Genomic DNA, 22616 nt, shown 5'->3' on the forward strand with positions numbered 1-22616 from the left:
GTTTACTACTCATAAATTCGAGTCTCTTCCATTTTTGTTCTGTTCCATCGCACCGATCGGCAAAGGGAGCTTACCCTTTCCAATGAAAGAAACGATAGAAAAAAAAAAAAACGTGACATGGACAAATTAACCCACCACCCTCGCACGCCATCTTCAACCCTATAATAACTCTTGATGGATGATTGTACCAGGTGATGCCAACATATTTCTCCTCTCCGGGTCCCTGTGATTTTTTTTTTTGCATCAACGCCCACTAAAAATTCTCCAAAGACACCAACGATTCGGCGATGATGATTTCACTTTCCCCTTTATAAAAAGAATGTCTACGTCACGGCGTCAGATCGTTAAACTGTCGTTACGTAAAGCCAATTTTATTTCACATATGGGAATCTGCTGGTGTTTCAGGAGCGGGAATTTTCCACGGACTGGGGCTCAATGTCGTGGAAAGGGTTCGGGATTTCGTGGCAAAGAAACGGAAGGAGAATCCACCGATTCCACGTCTCCTCATCCCTCTCACTCGCTCTCCTTTGGAATTTTTTTTATCCAACTTTCCAGGATGGTCCGTAATATACTCCGGATAGTTGTGCCAGACGTCGTAGACTATCAAACAAACACGTGCGCCCATACGGCGGGTTTTATTGCGACGAGATGTTTGCGTTTGGTGGAGGCGTTCAGCGCGTTTTCTTGTCGCGACGTCCGCGACGGATGCCCTTTGACGGAGTGCCGACGGCTAAACCGTTTGGATTCTTTGGCTTTTTGTTGAGTTCCAGTGGATCGGATGGAGTTTAGTTCACTGCCTGAACTAAGGGTTGATTTGACATCGAATCCATCGAATTTGTGGTGATTAATTTCAATTGAATTTTATTTTATTTTTCAATTTAAATTCAATGGAATTTTTTAATTTTAAATTGAAGTCGTTTTTTGGAGAAAAAAATTATTCAAATTTTTAGCGCGAATTAGGGGGGAGCCCGCAGATCTAGACGTCTGTAATAGCCGACAGACTCACCTTTTCGCTTCAACTCGGCTACTCCGGAATCAAATAGACTCCTGGACAATGGTCATTGGCGTCCGCCCATTAAAATTACCAGGATCTCGAAATTGGCAGTGCGTCCAGTCTGTAGGCGGTCAGTTTAGTCAGTATTTCTGAAACGTTACAATTTCCCAACAATCTCTCCTCCGTCTCCCTTTCTCTCTCATCTTCCCAACGCACCGTCAACTCCTCCTCGAGGACAAAAACACACTGACGCAACTCAGGAGGACGCCAAGTTAAACTTAAAAAGACGCAGCTGCGTCACAGTACTTTCTCGCTACAATTGTCAACGTAATTGAAGTAAAAGAAATGTCACCGCGGGTGATCATCGACCCCCCCTATAATTCGATCATAAACCCCTTGACGTGTGACAATGTTGACATTTGGTTATTTTGACATCACGCTGGGAATTTAAGCCCACCGTTGAGATATTCCACGCCTTCGTTAACCCTTCGGAGTTTGCATCCCCACCCGAACCACCCGTTGCTAACTCCCAAATTTGGAATGAAAACGATTCAACAAATTGTTTTAACTGATGAGTCAAATTGTTCTTAAATTGAAAATATCAATCGAGAATTAGTGATTCCATATCTGCATCTGTCATGACTGTTCATCGATTGTAATCATTGTAAATTATTTAACTACATTTCCGCATTTCGTCTTATGAAATTCCTTTCTCAAAATTTCATTTTGAAGAACTTAAAATTGGACTATAGCTCCTGAAATTCCCATAAACAATTTTTCGACTCCTTTCGGAACACTTTTCTAATGGAATATGATGTCAAGAAGGATGATATAAATCACATTGAATTATCGTTATTTAAACGACTGTGAAATTAGCGGTTATGCCATCATCGTTCACACTGCAGACGCGTTTCTTCACTGTGAAGACCCATAACTGTCTTCTAGGTGGTAAATTCTCAGTTCTCCGGAGGGTCTGAGCCATCAAAGTATTTCTCAGCAATTAAATTTGCATCTGCAACCCTTCAATCTTTTTTCCCAAAAAATCAATCCACATATTTCGTCGAGACAGAGTTGATCGCGTGAGGGCTCTTTTGTTCGCCGAGTGCTAAGGAATGACCGGAATATCACATTATTCCAGCGGGTTCCAAGATATTCCCACGAAGAGAATAATCCAGACGATTTGTGGAGTGAATCGTCGTTCGAGGGCACATAAATCGTGGCCATTGAAACCGCCGAGACAAAGATCGATCTAAATAAGTTGTGTTAGTTGTGATATCGTCGATGAAATTTTTTTTTCAGTCGATACCGGCTCTTGGGTTGAAATTCTTGTGATCGATCGGCGTTTCTTCTCCATTCATACCAGGTAGTAAATACCCGAGCAACAAAATCCTTCGAAAAATGTGTAAAAGAGCTACTGACTTCGGTATTTGACCAACAAAAAGTCAATGCGTCAACGTTGCGTTTCAATTGGTGCCATCGGTGTAGGACAGGTAGCGCAAGATTTTCCCTTTTTTTCTCCGGCATTTACACCTACGAAAAACGCCGTTTGCACCCCGTGGTCCATTGTACTATTGGGCCCATTGACCAGAGCGACTTCCCGTCACGCCACTCCATCCACCTCTATCCCGTAAAAATTCAGCCAATGGAAAAATCAAAAATGTTTTGGATATCTTCCACTGTTCGGTGGAAAAAAAATATTCGGCGTAAAGAGCGTGTGACGGATACATTTTCATTTCGTTACAAATTTAGACAGCTATGATTTTCCCCCCTCTTGACTGAAAAAAAAACGGAGGATAGGGGGGGAGGACTCTTGAGGAACAATAGGCAGTTGGGAGATCCTCTTATACATGCGAATTACACGGATCAGCTTCCACCAATGGCGATCAATCACTCTTGCGCGCATTTCGGGATCTAGATGTCATGATTTTTTTGGTGATTGGAAAGTGAGAGGAGGGTTGGGTGTGGGGTCCACTAAAATGCCGAAAGGGAGAGTTTATAGTCTTTATCGTCAATTAGGAATTGACACACATTTTGGGTGAAAATTAGACCGTCGGGGGGTGACAAAAAAATATTCTGCGCGCTAATTTCTCCACTAAAGCTATGATTTTGAAATTACAAACTGTTCCAAAAATTTCCTGTAAACTGTTTCTAACTAAAAATCTCCCTCCAAGTGTCCTAAGCATTGAATCCATGATCTCCAAAAAATTAGTGATTTGATTTGCAGTCAAAGTATTTGAGGAGTAATATCAGGGCCCGAGGTGAGGATTGCCGGGTAGACAGGATATCGTTACAAATTCCCTCGAAACATGTCCCGGATTCGAATTGAATGGCTTTGGCATATAATATCCACACACGAAGAAGAGAAGAGAAAAACGGCTTGGAAAGAGAGAGGGGCGGTCATGCGCCGCTGGCAGAATCAGCGGATTAGCCGCTGTGAATGCATCAATGAGGGCCACCCCATCCGCCTTCTCGTTTCCCATGAATGGCGTTGTGAATAAAAAAGGAGGAAAAAAAGGTAAGGGAAAAATTGAAAGCAAAAGCCGAAGAAAGACGGCAGAGTAAGGTTTCTCCTTGCGTCTTAAGGTGGATGTTTACATGGAGGTAATAGAAGTAATACTACGCCAATAGGCCGTTCTATTCAACTATTTATGTGAAATAAGAGCTTGTGACAACAGCACTTGGGGGTGCATTCATGCAATCATAGAATTACCGGATCAATCATGTAAATTATTAGGATTAATCACCAGCCAATACACATGTGTACAATTAATTATATCAAATTGGTTAACGGGGAAAAATGGAAAATTTATATTTCAACAATTATTACCCTTTCCATCGACAGCAAATAAATCCCGTGGATTGAGTCCTCTCTTTTTTCCATCACAATATTTCACAATGTTACATTTGTTAATTCGGCATCTTGAGGAAAGTATCGGGATCATTGATCGTTTTGAGAGTTCAAAGAACGCCGACAAGCTATCGTCCAAAGAGATCGACGATTTTATCGCCCGTCGGGCGAAACGGATACGTTTTTTACCCTCCTCTTGTCACTGTACGATTGAAAATTATTCTGTAGTGGAGCATGACATCTCACTCAACCCCTGGAACATTGAATTCTGGGACTGGTGTTCTCTCGCGCGCCAGGACACGAGTTGTCGCGCACCTTCGGACAATAGTCGTCTCGGCACAATAAAGAGAAGGAGAAAAAAAAAATAGCTGAAGGCTTTTCCACTTTTCCGTGAATTTTTCAACAATTTTTTTGACGATGTCAGCAGTGCGGAAAAATGTGAGAGATTTTCAACCCCTTTGGGGTTATTTGCCTTTCCCATATTATACACGAATTTGGCCAGTCTCAGCATTCTACTGAGCATTGTACTTTCCGGCTTTTGTAAACACTGGCGATCCGATTAGGTCCTTTTGGGGTATAAGTTTGACGTTATGCTGACGTCTGTCCGGCAATATTGGGGGTAAAAGGGGTAATTATTGGCCTCGGCTTTTGCCCCCGTTCCGGGTGGATTTCGAGGTGGTTTTTTCTCTGCTTTTGTAGGTTCTTTCCCGGCGGCAGTCGGGGAATTAAGAGGATTGGGTCTATGATACCTATTCTGAGTGCATGAGTTTCCGTCATTTGGGGAAAACCACAAGCCACCTTTTATCACTTCCTGCATTCACCGTGACGAATCACTTGTGAGTCAAAAAAAATCCTCCCGTTCCCTGGCGCGACAATACTATCGTTGACGTTGAGGTGAATATTTTATTTCCACGTGAAGATGTTTATTTAATAATCTAATCATTCAGTGGCAAAACGGTGGAAAAATCCGGCTGCTCTCTCCTCTCGTCAATTTCCGATAATTAAAAATTATTGGTGACCGGAGTTTCACTCGTTAAAAAATATTCCCGGTAAACTTTTCGTTATCAAATGTGTTTTTCCATCGATCTGATGGAGGGAAGCATTGGATATTCGTTTAATGGCTGGAAAAAAAATTCCATAACGAATTCTTTATCGATAAAAATGGAAATCCACCCCTTTCGATGGATTCTTTTTTTCTCGATTTTTCAGCTGCAGCACATGTCATGGGATGGGGTTGACGATTCAGCAGATTTTACCCCAAAATCGGGGCTTTTTGTGTCGCAGCCTCGTAAATCAAGGGCATGAAATCAATTACCACTCATTCCACATGTTTTGAGAGAAAGGGGAAAAAGAGAAAAAAACCTGAAAACGGGAAAAAAGTGTAACCTGCTGCTGAGGATACGCCCACGGTATTTTCATATCCCATATGGCTTATTGACATATCAATTTTACATCATTCACCCCAAAAAATTATGTCATCAACCACCCCCTCGACTCCACATTTTTTTCATCGAAAATTTCCATAGTTATGAACAAAAAACATTAAGCACTTCAAAACGAAGTTAAAAATCGTTTAAAAATGCACGATACTGCGTGCCCTAAATTATTTATCTGGTTTGCATGAAAATTCTCGATTGAATCATTGAAATGATTTTGTTTATGTTGAAATGGAGTTGAAAGTAGCATTGAAAGCGTTCGTGTTCCCCTTCGAATGAAACGAATAAAAAAGGGGACCGGTCTGTACTATGCGCGCCCCAGACGCAGGTAACTCTTTCAACCCCCCCCCCTCCCTCCTCACCCCTTTCCCCTGATTTTTCTGGCCCATCGCCCCGCTCTGCAAGCACACACTACCTACTACGGTCTTTATTTTGATTTATACCGACGTTAACTCGCACTGACGTTCAGCTTCGTTCTATGGCCCCTGCGAACGTGCCGGTGAATTAAATCCTGTAAAATCTTCAACAAATGGACCTTCCAATTACCGGGAAAGATGAATAAAATGGTAATTAGTGAGACATGAATAATTCTGGAGAAACTTTGGAGGATTTAATTTGTCACAAAACGAGCTTTTGATCGAGTGGATCTTCAATACTGTTCAGGTTTTTTTCTTCAATTTTATAACTAATTGCGAGACAATGATGTTCTTCCGATTTGAGATAGTTTTAGGACTTTAAATTAATTTGTATATTCGCGTTTTAAGTACCTAATGGTCCTCATTTTCACGGAGAAATGAAATTGATCGACGCAGGCGCGGAATCCGACGAAACGGCCATTGCCCAGGTCACCATGGAGACAGGAGAGGAGGCGGAGGTTAAACGGAGTAAAGAGAATCTCCTGAATTTATCGATCGTTTGCTCAGACTCTCCGGAATTTTCTGTGGCCCGGCGACATGCTCCTGGACTCCGTGAAAATCCATACGAAATTCAGCAAATAATTATCTCTAGCGAGGATGTTCTCTGGAAAATGTCTCTTGAACGATTTTTCTAAAATCGTGGGGTTGACCTCTCATCGGCCAATCTATTATATCGGATTAACAACGCTAGTCTCGATCAAGACCAGTGGACTTTTTGGGACATTGATCTGACCTCAGAATTAACAACGAATTTTCAAACGTATGACGTGGTGCTCCTTCCCTACTTCCACTGAATCCATTGCACGAATTCTCACGGGCTTCTGCACGTCGCACTTAATCCGCCGGCTACGAATGTGTTTGCACATGTTTTACATCGACGCCCCGGCTGTTTGCAGACAGTAAATTACTTAGCACAATGAGGGAAAGAGATTGAGAGAGTGAGAGAAATGGAGGAGAAGGGGGTGCCACCCCTTTAGCGCCCGGATGGATTATAAAACAGCATTGAAAAAAATATATCGTATTCCGACTGCTCTTTTGTATCATCGAGAGATTTCACTCCCCTTCTCACCTCTCCTGTCATCGATCCTGTATCCAGGATGCAGGAGAGACTGAACTACGACTCAATCAGTTGGATCAATTTTTTTGTGAATATATTAATCATGTGGAATATTTTTAAATATTATATTTTGCAAGATTACGCTTCTCTCATTGATTAGTTAATGAGTCTTCAATGAGACCTTGAATTTGCAAAATAATTCTGAAAATTGAATAGCCCGTAAGGTTCAGAGCAGATTAAACCACCTCTTTTCCCCAGATGCGATAAGAAAGTGTCGTCGTCCGGGTCATCTTCGAAAATTTGACACCATCTGACATTATTTGAGACAGTGAAAAATATTCAATGAAGTCCGGGGCAAATAGTGGAAGTAAACGGTCGGTACGTGCATATGAATATCGAGCAGTCACCGACACGTGTCGTAGAAGTGTAGGTACTCATGAACGAAATAATGCCAGAGGTGAGGGGGTAGCGGACAGTGTGAGGGGACCCTCCTGTCGCCGAAAAGTGGGTACAGGGAGGTAGGATAGGTTTGCACTAAGCCTGCAGTAATTGCCAGCATCACCGGGGGATCACGGCGACGATCATGGGGGGGAGGGGGCGGCCACGCGACTTTTTCCCTCTCTCCATTTCCCTCGGTTCAAAGTTTAATTACACGTCACGTTGACGTCTCAATCGAAAAATTTCATTCTGCCATTACCGAGGCTGAATGAAAAAGTGGAGAAAAAATTCGCTGGAGAAGAGAGCGATAAGAATATTTAGAAAAATCGAACTTATGACGTTTTGATTATTTTTTTTAATTTTATTTGTATCTATTGAGTGTGCTTCATATGTGTGGAGAAAAATGAATTGTCTGTCTATAGCTGTTTTCAGTCCATCTCAGTATGTTATAGTTTTTATACTTTTTCTCTGAACGGTACCAAAATGTTTAGAAGTATTTTAATAAATAGAACAGGGAAAAAACAGAAAGAAATTAATGAACAAGGGCCTTTGTCAAATAGGTCTAGAGTGTGAAATCTTCGGTCACTAAGAGTCAGTTGATCGGGAGACATCGTACCAGAAAGATATACCTTCTGCGTGCGATAATAAATAATCAAAGTTGACAGTTGAATTGTTTTATATTATTGAGACAATCCCTATCCATAATCCAATGGTATCTTATTTTTATCTTCTTTTAATCGATTAATCAATTGAATACTTCATTGAACAGGTGTCTCATTAGTAACACGATCTCGCGGTAAAAATATAAAACCAAAAAAAAGAGAAAGGGAAAGGAAAAACGTCGATGACTCGTACTGTGGGCCTTCAGAGTAATGAATACGAAGGATGAAAAGTAAACGTCAAATAAAATTCCGCGTGTGTACCTTGCGCTCAATCCTAATGACTGGCCTGTCAATGCGAGATGCATTGAAACTTCAATGGCTCATTGGGTTTTTCTGCCTTGTGTGCCGATTCAACGTATTACGTTTCATTTGTACGCCCCCGCTGAAAACGAAGGGTCAATATTGTACCAGCGATTGAGAATGGCTTTTGTTTGACCTCCCCTCTGGCAGTGGTGATGCAGGTTGCACAAATTAGTACCAATTATCTGCATATAAATTTTTTATTCGATTGCAATTCGTGCCCATTTTGTGAAATGATATCCTCTGCACAGAAATTATTTTTTGGCAAAAATTAGATGTCTGGGGGTGAAACGAGGAACGGAGGGTAGTTTTATCACAAAAATTAGTCTCCCAAGTCTAATTGTTCGAACACAACTTGACCTCAAAAGTAGTTGATTGTCATTTTATCCAAAATTTCTCTTCGTGTGGATTTTTAAGTTTTCTTGGTGAGGTAAAAATACTGAATTAGAAAAAGTCTTTCATCGCTAGTGTCTCGGTAGGGCTGTTGTGTGTGCTCACAGGGTGTGGCTTTTCACACCGACTTCACCCGATCGTATCCCTATCAGTCGATTCGAATCGCCGATAAAACTATCCATTACATTTAATCCACTTTGCGTATCATCATTATGCAAATCTCACTGGAGATATGCAAATCATTCACAGCCTGACACCATGACGTTTCAATTTTCACCGCCTGAGAGGGATTTTAGTTTAACATCCATTGTCTGCCTTTCAACCGCTCATCAATAGTCAATTGAAAAGAAAAAAGTAGGCAAGAGAAATATGAAATTCTCTCTTCTTTATTTTTAACGTTTGAGAATGGAATATCGAGGGACACTCTGAACGCCTGGTGACATTGATTTGACGTAATTGGCACCAGGAAGAGGTATCAATGACGAGCCAGGCAGAAATGATTGGGATAAGCCGGGCATAAGCCACCGGATAAGCCCTGTGTGTGGATCAACGGACGAGAGAGGGGTGCACGATCCTTACATTTTTTCCCCTTTTCCAGGGTCTAGTGACAGGGGTGATTTTTTCACTCACTTCTTGTGAAATGAATAAAATCCAGTTGTAAACCTATCGAGATAAATTCGTTCCTTGTACGTCTTGAGGGCAGATTTTTGCCAAAAATTACGCGAATGCCGCATTGAAAGAAAAATTATTCAATTTGCAGACAATTTTTTGCTCTGTGCAAGTAATTGTGAATTTTCAATTGAAAAATTCCTTGAAATTCCTAGAGAATCGTCGCTTCCATCAATTCCCAATTTATCCTTTCGCAAAAATCTAATTGCTTGATCAGAAAATTCTTCCCCATTCATTCCCGCGATTTTTGGTAAGTGCGTTTTCCACTAACGCGATCATCAAACACTCGAGGATTGCCGGAGGCCCCCCAGGCATGGGATATTATGCACCTGAGTATTCGAATGATTCACGACGCATTCGATGCATCTGATATAGAATCTCCTCGCCGCAAAATTCACCGAATACTTTTGTCTTACCCGCGGTCAAATCGATTATCAAAGTGCATAAATTTATGGGTGATTTCACGGGTCTTATTTTGTCTTGAAAATCGGAAGGGTAATGCATCTGCAGAAGGAAGGGGGATAGAAGAGCGTTAAATTTGAATAAATGCCCCCACGATGGAGAGAACAAACCCGGGCCGGATACGCCACGTTAGGTAACATGCTAATCATCACCGCTACAACTGTACTCACCACGTGATGAATCATTTTTTATTCGCCTCATCGTCACCTCCCGATGACAATCCATTATTCAAATTGTGCGCAAGTGTAACCGTGTTAACTAGACTCCCTTGCACAGAGAAAAATAATTAAGGAGTCCTACTAAAATCACTGTTGGATTATGGAGAGGGATTGTCTCAATAATATAAAAACGATTTAACTATCAACTTTAATTATTTATTGTCGCACGCAGAAGGTATATCTTTCTGGTACGATGTCTCCAGATCAACTGACTCTTAGTGACCGAAGATTTCACACTCTAGACCCATTTGACAACAGGCCCTTGTTCATTAATTCCTTTCTGTTTCTCCCCTGTTCTAATTATTAAAACAATTTTAAACATTTTGGTACTGTTCGGAGAAAAACTATAAACACTATAACATACTGAGATGGACTGGAAACAGCTATAGACAGACGATTCATTTTTCTCCACACATATCAAGCACTCTCAATAATCACAGACTTTTCTCCCTTTTTTCGTATCATCTACTGAATATTTTTCCCCGGGTAATTAAAGTAATCCAGCATTTTAGTCTGTTCCAGAAGCGTTAGAGGAGTCACTCTCAATCCATAGAATCACATATCTCATCCAGAATAAAATAAAATATGAAACGACACTTTATTAATTGCATTAGCACCAAAAGAAGTGGAAAAATCGACGGTTGGTCTCGACGCATGTCCCTCACCCCTCTAGGAGTCACGCCCGAGTCGTGCAATCGACTGGAAGACTATCACCAATTTACAGATACCCCGAATGGTACATTTCATGTCACCTGGCCCCCTCAGTGTATACACTGCTCATCACTCGGGTTTCACCCCGAGAAATTCGAGTGAGTTAAACCGTGGGGCAGACGTCGGAGGAAAGTTACTAAAAGGGTTGACGTGTTTCCACGATTGTCGATTCGTTCAGCGCGCTTCCACTTGGCTGTGCTTTTTAAAAATAAAGAGTGAAGAACGAACTGAAGGGATGAAATGCCATTGATGCAGCGACAAACGGGACAAAAAGAACAGGGCTAGGGGGGTAATTAAATGGGGGTCCACGTGATAGATTACTTCAACGTTTGAAGTTTCGAATAATTTTTTTAATTGATAACAGTAGATATTTTTCGAGATCATCGACATACATTGAAGTCCACACATTCATTGATTAATTGTCATTATATCATAGAAATTGGAAAATTATGAAATTCATTTATGGTAATAGGAAAATTTATTCTGACTAATTAGACTCCATATTTTAGTTTTTGGGCTTTTGCAGCTTTAAATTATCTTCTTTCACCACTCAATAAATTATTAAACTTCAAAGATGTGGAATATTCCTGTCAATCCGAATTTACTAAAAAACGATATTCTTAACTGGAGATAAAATTCAATCAAATGCAATAGACCAATTGTAGAATCCTTCACGCCCTCGTTGAAATTGTAGAACAACAGGAAAAGACCATAAATCATGATAAATACGCACGTGTTGCCTCTCGTGTAGGACTAAACGAAAACTATTAACACTCGCTGGGCGCGACAGCACAGTACAGGCCTCATAAATATACCCCGAGTAACGAAAAAGGGTCGAAGGAGGGTTAGGGGGAGTGGGGGGTGGCGAGGGGGCTAGGAAATGTACACTGTTATATCGTGACGAGGGATCGCGGATAATCTCCCTCGATTTTGCATATGTCCGCATTCTGCACGCTTCGGAGTCACTTCCCTCTCTCTCTCTTTCTCTTTCTCTCTTGTGAAGCCTTGCAATCGCAGATAAAAATTACCCTTACGACACCCCCTCGAATACTGAAAAATCTACGATTTAAAATACTTTGAATACTTCTCAAGAGTTTTATTCAACGGTGGAATGCAATAATGAAAACTGGGGAGCGCAAATAGTGCTCACCCCCTTCGTAAAATAAAAGAAATCTACGGGCAATGGTATAACAGGGGTCACATCTGCACTGCGATCCCTGTTTTTATTAATTCACTGGCTTGATTCACCCCGAAGGGTGGGTGGTCTCCATTGCCTAATTGCCGACTGGCTCATGCACTTCCTCGACTCGACAGGTGCATCATCTCCATAATGAACGGCACAATGAGGTTGAAAAATTTGCAGCAGAATGTTTCATCACTAACTCGATTTTAATTCAATAGAGTCAATTAAATCGTTGAATTAAATCGGCAAGATTAAACAGGGTGTTGCGAGCATATGTAGCGCCGGTAAAAAGACCAGTCGCCCGTATACATTTTCATCGTCTCACTGACTCACGCGTTGTTCAATAAAAAAAATCAAGGATTCGAGTTTTGACATTCGGATCGGTATTGAGTGCGCCCGTTGTGTGCCACTCGTTGGAGAAAATTTAAAAAAATTGAGGGAGAGATAGGGCAATGCTGCCCCGTCGCGTCGTGTGTGCCAACAGGCTAAATGTGTTTCACAGATGACCGCCTCTACTCAATACACTCACCCGTGGCACTCTCGCACACATTATACCGGATCATCGATGCACTTCAAGCTTGTCTATCAACATTCTTACGATTTTTTTGTTCCAGAAACGACAGGACAAATATATGGATTTTTCAGTGAGTAAAAAACCGAAATTTCGTAGACAGTTGACTGTTAACTATGACATGAGTGAGACTAAATACAATTTAATACTGGAATCCAGTGAAATTCAGGAATTTATTTAAATTTACAGTATAATGTGAATATTCGACAAAGTTGTTTGACAGTGTAGTTATTTTTAAATATAATAGATGAGCAAGAAAAAAAATATATAAAAAACATTATCTATATAATCCATAATGGATCTGTGTCCATCTACTAATTTAGTAGGTCATTCTGGTAATTAAATGATCCACTCCATCGCACTGTTGTTTTTTAAGATAAACGAATAAATGTTCAACAGATTTGATTGCTTGTCAAACAATAGTGCGAACACAAGTGGCTCGAACAAATATTTTTAAAAGGTCTACATGGATTACTGTGTTTACATGCATTTAAAAATGTTTCGTATTTTTCTTTCGGTTCTAATCTGTTAGGACCGGAAATAAAATCATGATTTGATCTGACCCCCTTGGAATAATATAACGATAGAAATTTAAAAATTCTCTGGAGTAAAAAAATGCTCCAAAAATAATCAAGATAATGAATTTTATTTTCATAGTTGGTGGCATTTATCTTCTACTGATGTACCACTTGATAATGATGTAGACATAATCCCCCGAGTTGGCGTTGAAAGTTGTCCCTATAAAAGTCATCAATTATGCGATTGAAAATAAATCGCAGGCAGATGGGGAGATGCGAGAGTGCCTCCGGGGGCACGACGGGTGATCGTCAACGAAAAACTTCTCTCCTGGCCCCTCGAGGGCCCAACAATGCTGTTTCTCAACAAATACAATACGATACACGCGTGCATTAATATCCCCACACCTCTCTGGGCTCTTGTGCCCCTGGGGAATGTTCCATTCATCGAAATTTCATTCTGAAAAATTTTTGCGAGAGAAACAATTATTTATCGATAAATCCCCGAGTGGCTGTCATTGTCCAATTCCCTCCCAACATATTTACCCCAAACATGTCGTTTATTTTGACACTAATGAGCTCACTGATACCGCGATATCGCTCCGGAAGCCACGATAAAATGAGTGGAATAAAAATACGATAAAACTGGGATAAATTGAATTTCAGGAGGGGATCGAGGCCGCAGGGTGTCGTGGGAAGCTTCTTGAATTTTCTGTCCGTTACCGAGTGCCGGGGTAAGGCTTCTTGTAAGAATTCCTCCGCGTACGGGGCCCTATCGACTTACCTGCCGACCTGACATGCCTCATCAGTGTTATAAGAACAAGAGTGGGAGTAATGGAAGTCTCAGTGAGTCATTGGCAACCTGGGGAAATTGGGTGTAAGAATGATGTCTCCAAAAAAACTCATATAAAAATTTAGCTCATTCGTTGAACAATTCTATTGGACCTTTTCTCTCCGTTAAACTCAAAATTATCCAACCTGGCAAGCAAATTCATCGAAAATCCCGTAAATCCGTCTATAAATTTGTTCCTCCAATCCCTCTGAATGATTCCCTAGGATCTCCTAAAACAATAAAGGGGAGTAAATCTCAAAATGGGGGATCCAAATGCTAATACCAGATTTCTACGGCTGAACACCCCGCAGGGTATCCATCAGCTTCACCCCTCTGATATCCGAATAAACATACGCACGCGCGTTAAAATCACTCAGTTCATTTCAATTGATACCAGAAATATTTTTCAAATACATGGAAATAACCATGTTGTTATTATGCTGTAGATATTCAAGTTTGTCACAACACATAAGTTACCATGTGTCGGGGCTACCCTCGGTGAAGCGTATATTGTCGTGAATGAATGTGATTCCTCGTATTTTCTGAAGCAACTTACCCTCTCCCGCCTCGAAGAGGCAGTTAAAAGGATCCCCCCGATGATTAATGACTTCACATTTTCAACTTTTATTCTGTTAATACTCGAATTGCTCCATTCAAGTTCAACACGTTGTAATTCCCACTCCTATTTTTCCGTGATTTCTTCAGGGGTAAATGAGCTGCTCCTCGTGAAATCGTCCATTGTCAACAATGAAAAAGAGATGAGAGTGAGAAGTAAAATTTTCCAGAATTACCAGGAAAAAAGGAGATGAAAAATTCCCCCGCCCCCCTCAGGAATCAACACAATATTCTCGTGTAGTTATTCAGAAATTATATTTAATTGATAAACTCTTTACAAATATTTACAATACATAACAAAATCATGGAACGCAGTGATCGTTCAACCTATCGTAATGACAAAGTATACAATACTCACTGATTTATTAAAAAAAAAAATATGCACAGAGTTGAATGAAAATTATACATAAAAAGAGTGAGTCATCCGGATACTGGGAATCGTCTGATTCATGCGACACATCGTGTGTGCTGATGTCCGTCGGACCTGCAAGACCTTATTTACCGTGTGTCAATGAGGCTCAAAAACGGGGCTTTCCCCTATTTACTCGCTCTTCCGTCTCCAATTGCTAATGATTCCAGAAGCAAAGGTGTAAAATGACAGAGTCAATTTTGATATTTTTATTTGGCTACCCAATCCTATCGAAAATGAGTGATTTAATGAGAAAATTTTAAAAACCACTGCTATAGCACAATGACTATGTTTTAATATTTTCTATTAAATTAACGAACCGTCGAAAAACTCATTAATCTATTTATCACATCTCCATTGATTTTCATGTGGAGGGATTGCGAGAAAAAACGAAGGACGTCAATGTACATCGAACACTTGCGCAATTCAAACAAGTTCGGTAATTTTTTTCAAAAAAAGTCCAAGTTCATTTGAATTCCAATGTTCCATGTAAACATCCACCGGTTTACCCTGGAATTCCTCTTATCACACGCGTTGGAGGGTAACCAAATGCCCAACGGGGTCCGAAATTTATGAAATTTTCTGCCAAACTCATCAATATTTTGGTAATAACGATGAGTAACTTTAATCAAAAAATTTAATAATAATTTCGAGACAATAGAGGCCGTCTATTACCCCTTGATATTTCCAAAAATATCAAACATTGACCAATCAATTTCCCCCTCGACTCTGCGCTGATGTCAGTTCCAGTAACGGGAGTCACAAATAATACAATTAATAAAAAAAGAACTATACAACAATTTTATATCCTAAGTTCGCGTGAGTAATCTCGGTTTATGACACATCTACCATGTTTCTAATGACATTATGCAATCGATGATATTATTTTAATTTTTATTTTTGGTTAATAAGTCGTATATTGTTTGTCATATTTAGTAAGCGCGAAGTCTGACCTCCATTTCTGAATCCTGTCTATGAGCAAGATGTGGCTCAACACCACCAGTTACCGTACCACTGCCGGTTACGTGATGGCCAAGATGGTGATGATGGGAGAGATGGTGATTGTGATGCGGTGGCTGAGCTGCGGCATTTCTGTAGGCCCGTTGTTTCTCCTCAAATTGACGGAGTCGCTCGTTGTAGCGAGTCAATTGATTGCGAAGTTGAGCGTCCTCGTGAGCAGCAGCTTCCTCATCGTATTCAAGACAACCGACCCCGTCAAGACGCTCCAAGTCGATCCAACCACGCCACCTCACACACACGCCGTTCATTATCAGACTTGATCTTATGTGCACCTGTAAAATAGAAGGATTCGATCTTCAATGATTGTCGATATTCGAGTTAATCCGAGTCCACCCGATTGAAGCTCACACGGAGAGAAAAATCTGACAATTTTCATGATGTGATTCCGATAAAAATTACTGTTCTGCCTCACACTTTCGGCGCAAACTGCTGAAAACTTGTATAAAAAAATCAATGCGTTTGTCACGGAGATAGTCCTCTCTGACATAAACAAATTCCGTCTCTCAACACAGGAATAAAAATAAATACTGACAAAAATAATATGAATATTCTGTACAGGGCAATTTTCTCGTGGCCGCAGGCGGTGGTATAAACCTTCCAATCTCGGTAATCGCCTGCTGGAAATGAGGAACACTTAGCTGTGTAGCAACGGGACGAATTAGGATGAGAAGAACCTCCAAGGATTCTATGATGAGATTGAAAGGCTACGTAAATTGGATCATTACGACATCGTGTAAGTTTAATGGATTTTTTATCTTCTCTTCAAAATTCCGAAAAATTATTTTCAGATATTGAATTGTTTCCTCCACATATGTATACCAGACCGATGTACGGCAACCTGTCCTTGTCTTTCAGATGCTACGTATTTTCAATCCAATTAGTCGCTCGAGCAAATCGTCACCGCTGCGGACGTCACAGAAAGACTGCAGTTCCCATAATTTTTCAAAATTCTTATCAACTCGCAATTAAAAAATTGAAAAATGTGACTTCAAATGCGGATATGATTTCAGGTCTCCCGTGAGCCAAACGCTTTTTAAACATTTGATTTTACGCAGAATCGTTGGAAATACGAGTTCCCAAGAACTGGGTGTCGCCCGTCGGGAATTATATCCCTCCAGGACCTATATTTTCAGCGAGTGTGTATTTCCGGTGTTCCTAACAGTCGAGACGGCCCGAAAAAATCACAGCCGAGACATCAACAGACAAAAGGCGAAATATTATTACGAAAATCGGAGAAAAAAAATGTAAAAAGCGTTGCGGGGCGTTTAATCGTTATTTCGGAGCAACTTCTCTGCTGCAGTTCTCTAACAGCTGGAAACAAGATTTTTTCAGCCCCAACGGGACGTTCGTTTGGAGGATAATTGCACCGACGGGGTGGCATCTCAGTAGGTGGTAACAGAGCCAATACAAATTTCTAGGCTCAATCAGAGATACACAAGGTCAATCACAAGTGTCGGAGTATGTGCGTCACGCTTTGGGAAATACCTGCTCATTTGTATTGCTAAATGTTTTCCTTTAGCGACTGGTAAGGTCAGTGATGATACATCTTCCAAGACGGAGATCAAGGAAATTTAATCAATTGTTTTCGACTTGAACAGGTGGAAACAAATTTTTTCACCCAGGGGTAACATCCAATTTTGTATTCCTGCTGAGTTCACTCTGGCGAATGCAAAAGGAAAATAGTAATTCATTAAATTTCTCATTCGATTATTCAATGAATCAATTAACTGTCATTCTGGTGTCAAAGTCAGCTGAGTTATCATATAATGAAATAATTGTTAACTGCCCTCGTAAAGTTCTGCCACCTTTATTCCCAATAATTATAAAAAAATCTCGCATATCGACCAACTGTTCGACTTTTTGTTTATTCAATAGCATTTCTCATCCGCAATTAGTCAAAGTTTTCACGCTCTGTAAAATGCGATTAATAACTCAAGGGTTACATTCGTGTATTTAACCCTTTTCTCGTTCTCACGCGAGTAAAAACAACAGCCAGAGAAATAAAAAAAAAGGGAAAGAAAAAGTGGAGGTTCGGGCGCTTGGGCGTGACCCATTACCGTGGTATAATACCCAACGATATTTAAACTGTAACTCGTTCCGCTCAACCCTTTGACATTCTCATTTGCATGAGGCCCAAAATGACATTGAAAGAAAGGCAAGAGCGGGGGGGAAAAAAAAAGGAAAGAGTTGAATCTGGTGAAAAGGGTGACACTGGGCGGCAGTACGTTATCAAGAGTCGCTCAGCGTATCTCCACTAATTTTTTCAAACGCTGTATTTATCTCAACAAGACGGACACACAGGAGCCAGACGGCTTTGTTTCAAGTGGGCGTCACCCGGCGCCTTTTTTCGCCAGGTCCGGTATATGGGACAAAAGATGGGGACATTCGTCATAATTTCTAGCTTCCCTCATTCTACAACTATCATAAAAGCTATCGAATACCATACGGTCAGCGTGAGGGCTTCTTTCTTTATGATGCATTCTGTTTTATAAATTTCCAAAGACATTTCATATCAGCATAACAATATTTATCTGGTACTAGGGCTCACAGAGAAGGAGTTCAAGGTAAATTATGGCTCCGAGGAGAAGATAATTGTCTGAGAAGAAAACCGAGGGACGAGGAATTCTCGAATTGGAAATATTGTTCTGGAAATTGAAAGTCTTTATTTCTGTTTGAAATTGGGAACTTGACGAGATTGGAGAAACGACGAGAATGCCGGGAAAATACAGGAATTCCATGCCCTGAAGACAATTATTGCAACTCCCCCAGTTCTCGCTTCCCAATTCATTGAACTAAAAAAGAAAATGTGCAGTATACAATATCCAAAAATAAGAGAAACTCTCTATTTTGATTTTTCCAAAATTTCCCGACGCTTTTCGTAACACATCACAGACTATTAGCACTCACCAACTGCTCCAGCAAGTCACACGACTCACAGGAGCCATAAATTTTGGGAGCCGAAGGTCCACAGGCCCTGTCACAGGATAGATCTCTGCCTCAGGGTCAGAGTGAGAGTTAAAAGATCTCTGAAAAGCGGAAAACCCTTGAAAGCCGAAGCGTGGCCCTCCGGGGCACACTTGAGGACGTTTCAATCGTGCTCACGGCACGAGACGAGTCGGTGCATTGTTTCAAAGGTACACGGGTAGATAAAGAGAAGCGACACGTGCTGGGCATTGTCACGGTGCCCTGTGGCGCGAGCAATTAAGTCAGATCGGCGCTTGGATAACAACAGCGCCCCCCCTCCCCCTTTTTTCTACCTTTTCACATCTGCTATCGCGAATTTCTTATCGTCGGTAATTAACGAGCGTGATTGAAAGGAGAATCACATGACCCTTTCATATTTTTTCGGTGACGTTTACACTGAATTCATTGGACGCACAAACGAATGAAAAAAACAAATAGAAATTTATTTATTAAAAAATCGTTTAATGTGCATTGCCCCATTATAAAACCCCTAGCGAACCTCCTGCCCACCCTATTCCCACTCAGAGTTATAATCCCTAGCCAAATATAATGTAATATAACAATATAATTCGTCGGGGGCCCAACAACAGATTAAAAAAAATCGACCAGTGGTTTGTTTTTTTTTTAAGTAAAACCAACAATTTCTTGTGAATTCGTCTGAAATTCTCCCCCCGAATATTTGCAAATATACGCAAAATGGCGGCCTCCGGACGACGGTATCGATCGCAATGGCGTCCGGGACGACGAGAACCCCTGGACCGACGCCGGCGCGGTAACGAGAAGACCGGAAGCCCTCGTAAAAAAGGCATCAAAGAATAAGGAGATAAAATTGGAAAAATACCCAGGACCCGGTTATTTATTCTCGGCACTTTTTTTTTCATCCACCTCGACAAAGTGGTTTATGACGAAAAAGAATAACCGAGAGGAACATGTTCCCAGAAACTCTCGGGGAATTTACAGTCAGAGGGTCAGTTTTATTTTATTTGACGAAAAATTGGCGTCGGACAGAGCCACTGGACACCCGCAGCGAGGGGCTGTTGTGTACGTCATACGGGGGCGGAAAAATGGAAGTTGGCCCATCCAACGGGAAGTCATCAATGACTGGTGAGGATCCTTTCATTGTTGATTTATACGGAGCTACGGATTTTACGGGGAATCGAGTTGTACAAACACGAGAGGCAAACGTCACGTATAGTTCAATTTTATTGTCATCGAATTTGTACTAATTGACGGGGATTTATTTACCGGTTCCCGGGGGTCGAGAATAGCCGAGAGAAATACCCTGGTGCAGTTATCGGGTTATTTAAAAGGTTTTTTTTACAATAAACGAATTTTAGTTCCTTTTTCTTCACTGGTGGAGTAATTGTTCCGCACCCCGTGTCGGATAATTTTTTTTCAAGGCCATTTGAAAGGTCTTAGATACAAATGAGTGTTCTCAAATTACCTTGCCATGCTCCTTGTCAAAATCGCATTGTCCTGGCTCGGAGAAGGTCCCAGCGGCAGGACCAAACGTTAATTGTAGATTAGTTCCCATTGCAGCAAATGCAATTTCAGTGTGACCCTCACGACAAGCATTTTGGAAACGGCCTTGACGCTCCTCCAAGGGTCGATCCCTGAACCCGGTGTATCTCACCTACAAACAAGCGATGGTGATCATTAAATGTCGCATGTTAACAATTCACTAGACCTCGAGCAACAAAATTCAATTGGTAAATGTTGGTCAGTAATTAGCGTGTTATCTCGGGTAAATTTTCACTTCAGCAACGGATGTAGACACGATTGGATGAACCACTTCGATGAAACCAGGATTTATTGCTAATTGAACACTTCGAGGCAAATTATTGAATATTAAAATTCCGAATTATTTTATTAAATAATAACGAGTGCATAGGTCGTCATTTAGGTCGATCATCGATCATTTTATCGTCTTCATGAGGAGATTGAATGTCTGCATTTCAATTTTGTCGGGATTTTTAGAATTAGACACTACAGGGATAGAAAAGCCAATGAAAATCGTGCAACCCACGTTCACTATAAAAATTACTGAGAAAATTGAAGCAACGATATCTTAATTTTCCAAAGAAAAATAACGTAAAAATTACGGAAAACTCCGAGAAAACTCCGGTATAAAACCATTTAAAGAAAATAAAATTTGCTTGAGTTACAGGCTAACAGGTGTCCAATATGTAAATTATATGAAATTTATTTTTGTTGCTCTAGGTCCGAACTTTACTACTTGAAATTTCCCATCAGGTGAGGATTCACCTCCGGAACTCTTTACATTCCAATGTCGAGGCGTGAGGCCTTCTAACCGGATTAAAATTCACAGTATTTTAATTTCTGGGAATAATTACCTCGCACTCCCGACTGAGACGGCGGAACAGCTCGTCACTCTCAAATTTGGCCTTCTGATCAGGTACAACCCGGGGCATCTTGAAGACAAATCGGGGCCTGGGCTGTTCGTAGAGACCCATACCATCGAAGGGAAGAACACCGACACCTAGGCCCGGGCCCCCTGCATGTTCGCTCATCGCGTGCATCATTTTAAAATGATTTTTAAATTATTTTTCAGAGCAAATTATTCCACTCAGCTCCACAAAATCTACGATCTTCACTATTTTTTTATATCGGTCCTTTTGGTTTTTCACAATTTTTTCGAGTTCACTTTAACTGACCGATTTGTTCAACGAAATCGAGAAGACATTTTACGACAATTGCACAGCTCGATACGATTAATTATCGGTAGTTAACAAATTGTCACTGTGAGATACGACCGCACAGTACGACGTCTCAGTGGAGACTAAAATGTACTGAGAGCCTCCGTTCCAGGGCATATCCTGCATCACCACGCCCACAAAGTAGCACCGCCCCTGAAAAAAATGCCCTCCCCACCCCCTGGACGACACTGCCGCTGGATTTCCTACTCGAGTGCATCGGGAAAGGGAAACAAGTCGATTTTGGGCCGACCTGCCCCCGACGATGGTGAGAAACATCTGGAGTATTCCTCGTTAAACAATGCAAACAATGTTGAAACAGCCTCGTTTTTTTTATCAGTGAACGACAGTCTGCGACGGATAAGACGTCCTTCAAAGGAATAATTATATGGAGTTGACGGAACTGCGGTAACGGAATCTTTCGCGTTCCCAGGAGTAACGGAATCGGTTGCGAAAGCTGGTTTTTCCATCCTTTTTCTCCGATTGGATTCACTAGAATTTTCCGAATCGATTCAACGATCGGTAACTGAATCGAACGAAAATCCTCAATAAAAATGAGGTATCGTCACGTATATACAGCGATGGAAGAGAGGAAATTCAAAATGTTCATCGCAGGATAAAATACGCAATTGTCCCATAATTTATTCCAGAGAAATAAAATTTACTTGAACGTTCAATAATTTTTATTTTCTGTCAATATTTTATGGCGTAAAATTTCCCAATCGTTGAACAAAATTACGGTCATCTCTTCGCAATTAGTGAACCGACGACTAACTAGTTAATTTCCCCTGTATATATCACTTCGCAATTGTTACTAAACATTTATTTGCAAATTACCTGATTTATTCCATCATTTTCACTGATTTTTTCCCCCACATCTGGGAAAATCGAAGTTCCACCCCGAAATGAGCATAAATTCAGTGTTTTGATGTCCATTGATTGGATGAGGGACCCGAGTGCTCAAAAACGTCAACCCCCCTCCCCCTACCCCCTCTCGAGGACATGTATACGCTGAGAGCATTAAGTGTGTCGATTCCCCCAGGGAAAAATATGCCCCTCTTCGAGTGGCTCATCCATTCAAGAGGATCATTGTCAAGCTCGACGATTAAGATCGCGGGCTCTTTTTGGACACTACCAAATGGATACCCATTTATCTATTTCCCTTTTTAGTGCTCTGTCGCCATTACAG

General features: G+C 41.0%; 1 protein-coding gene across 1 annotated transcript; it reads right to left on the reverse strand.

Moving 5' to 3' along the window:
- Window positions 1-14550: 14550 nt before the first annotated feature.
- Window positions 14551-21526, reverse strand: LOC135162567 (protein big brother-like). The gene is made up of 3 exons (XM_064121190.1): window positions 21068-21526; window positions 20158-20346; window positions 14551-16021 (listed from the first exon to the last, which is right to left on the reverse strand). The coding sequence occupies exons 1-3, from the start codon at window positions 21254-21256 to the stop codon at window positions 15662-15664; spliced, it is 738 nt and encodes a 245-aa protein (XP_063977260.1). The 5' UTR covers window positions 21257-21526; the 3' UTR covers window positions 14551-15661.
- Window positions 21527-22616: the final 1090 nt, after the last annotated feature.

The sequence above is a fragment of the Diachasmimorpha longicaudata genome, chromosome 5 (genome assembly GCF_034640455.1).
Source record: "Diachasmimorpha longicaudata isolate KC_UGA_2023 chromosome 5, iyDiaLong2, whole genome shotgun sequence".
NCBI lineage: Eukaryota > Metazoa > Arthropoda > Insecta > Hymenoptera > Braconidae > Diachasmimorpha > Diachasmimorpha longicaudata.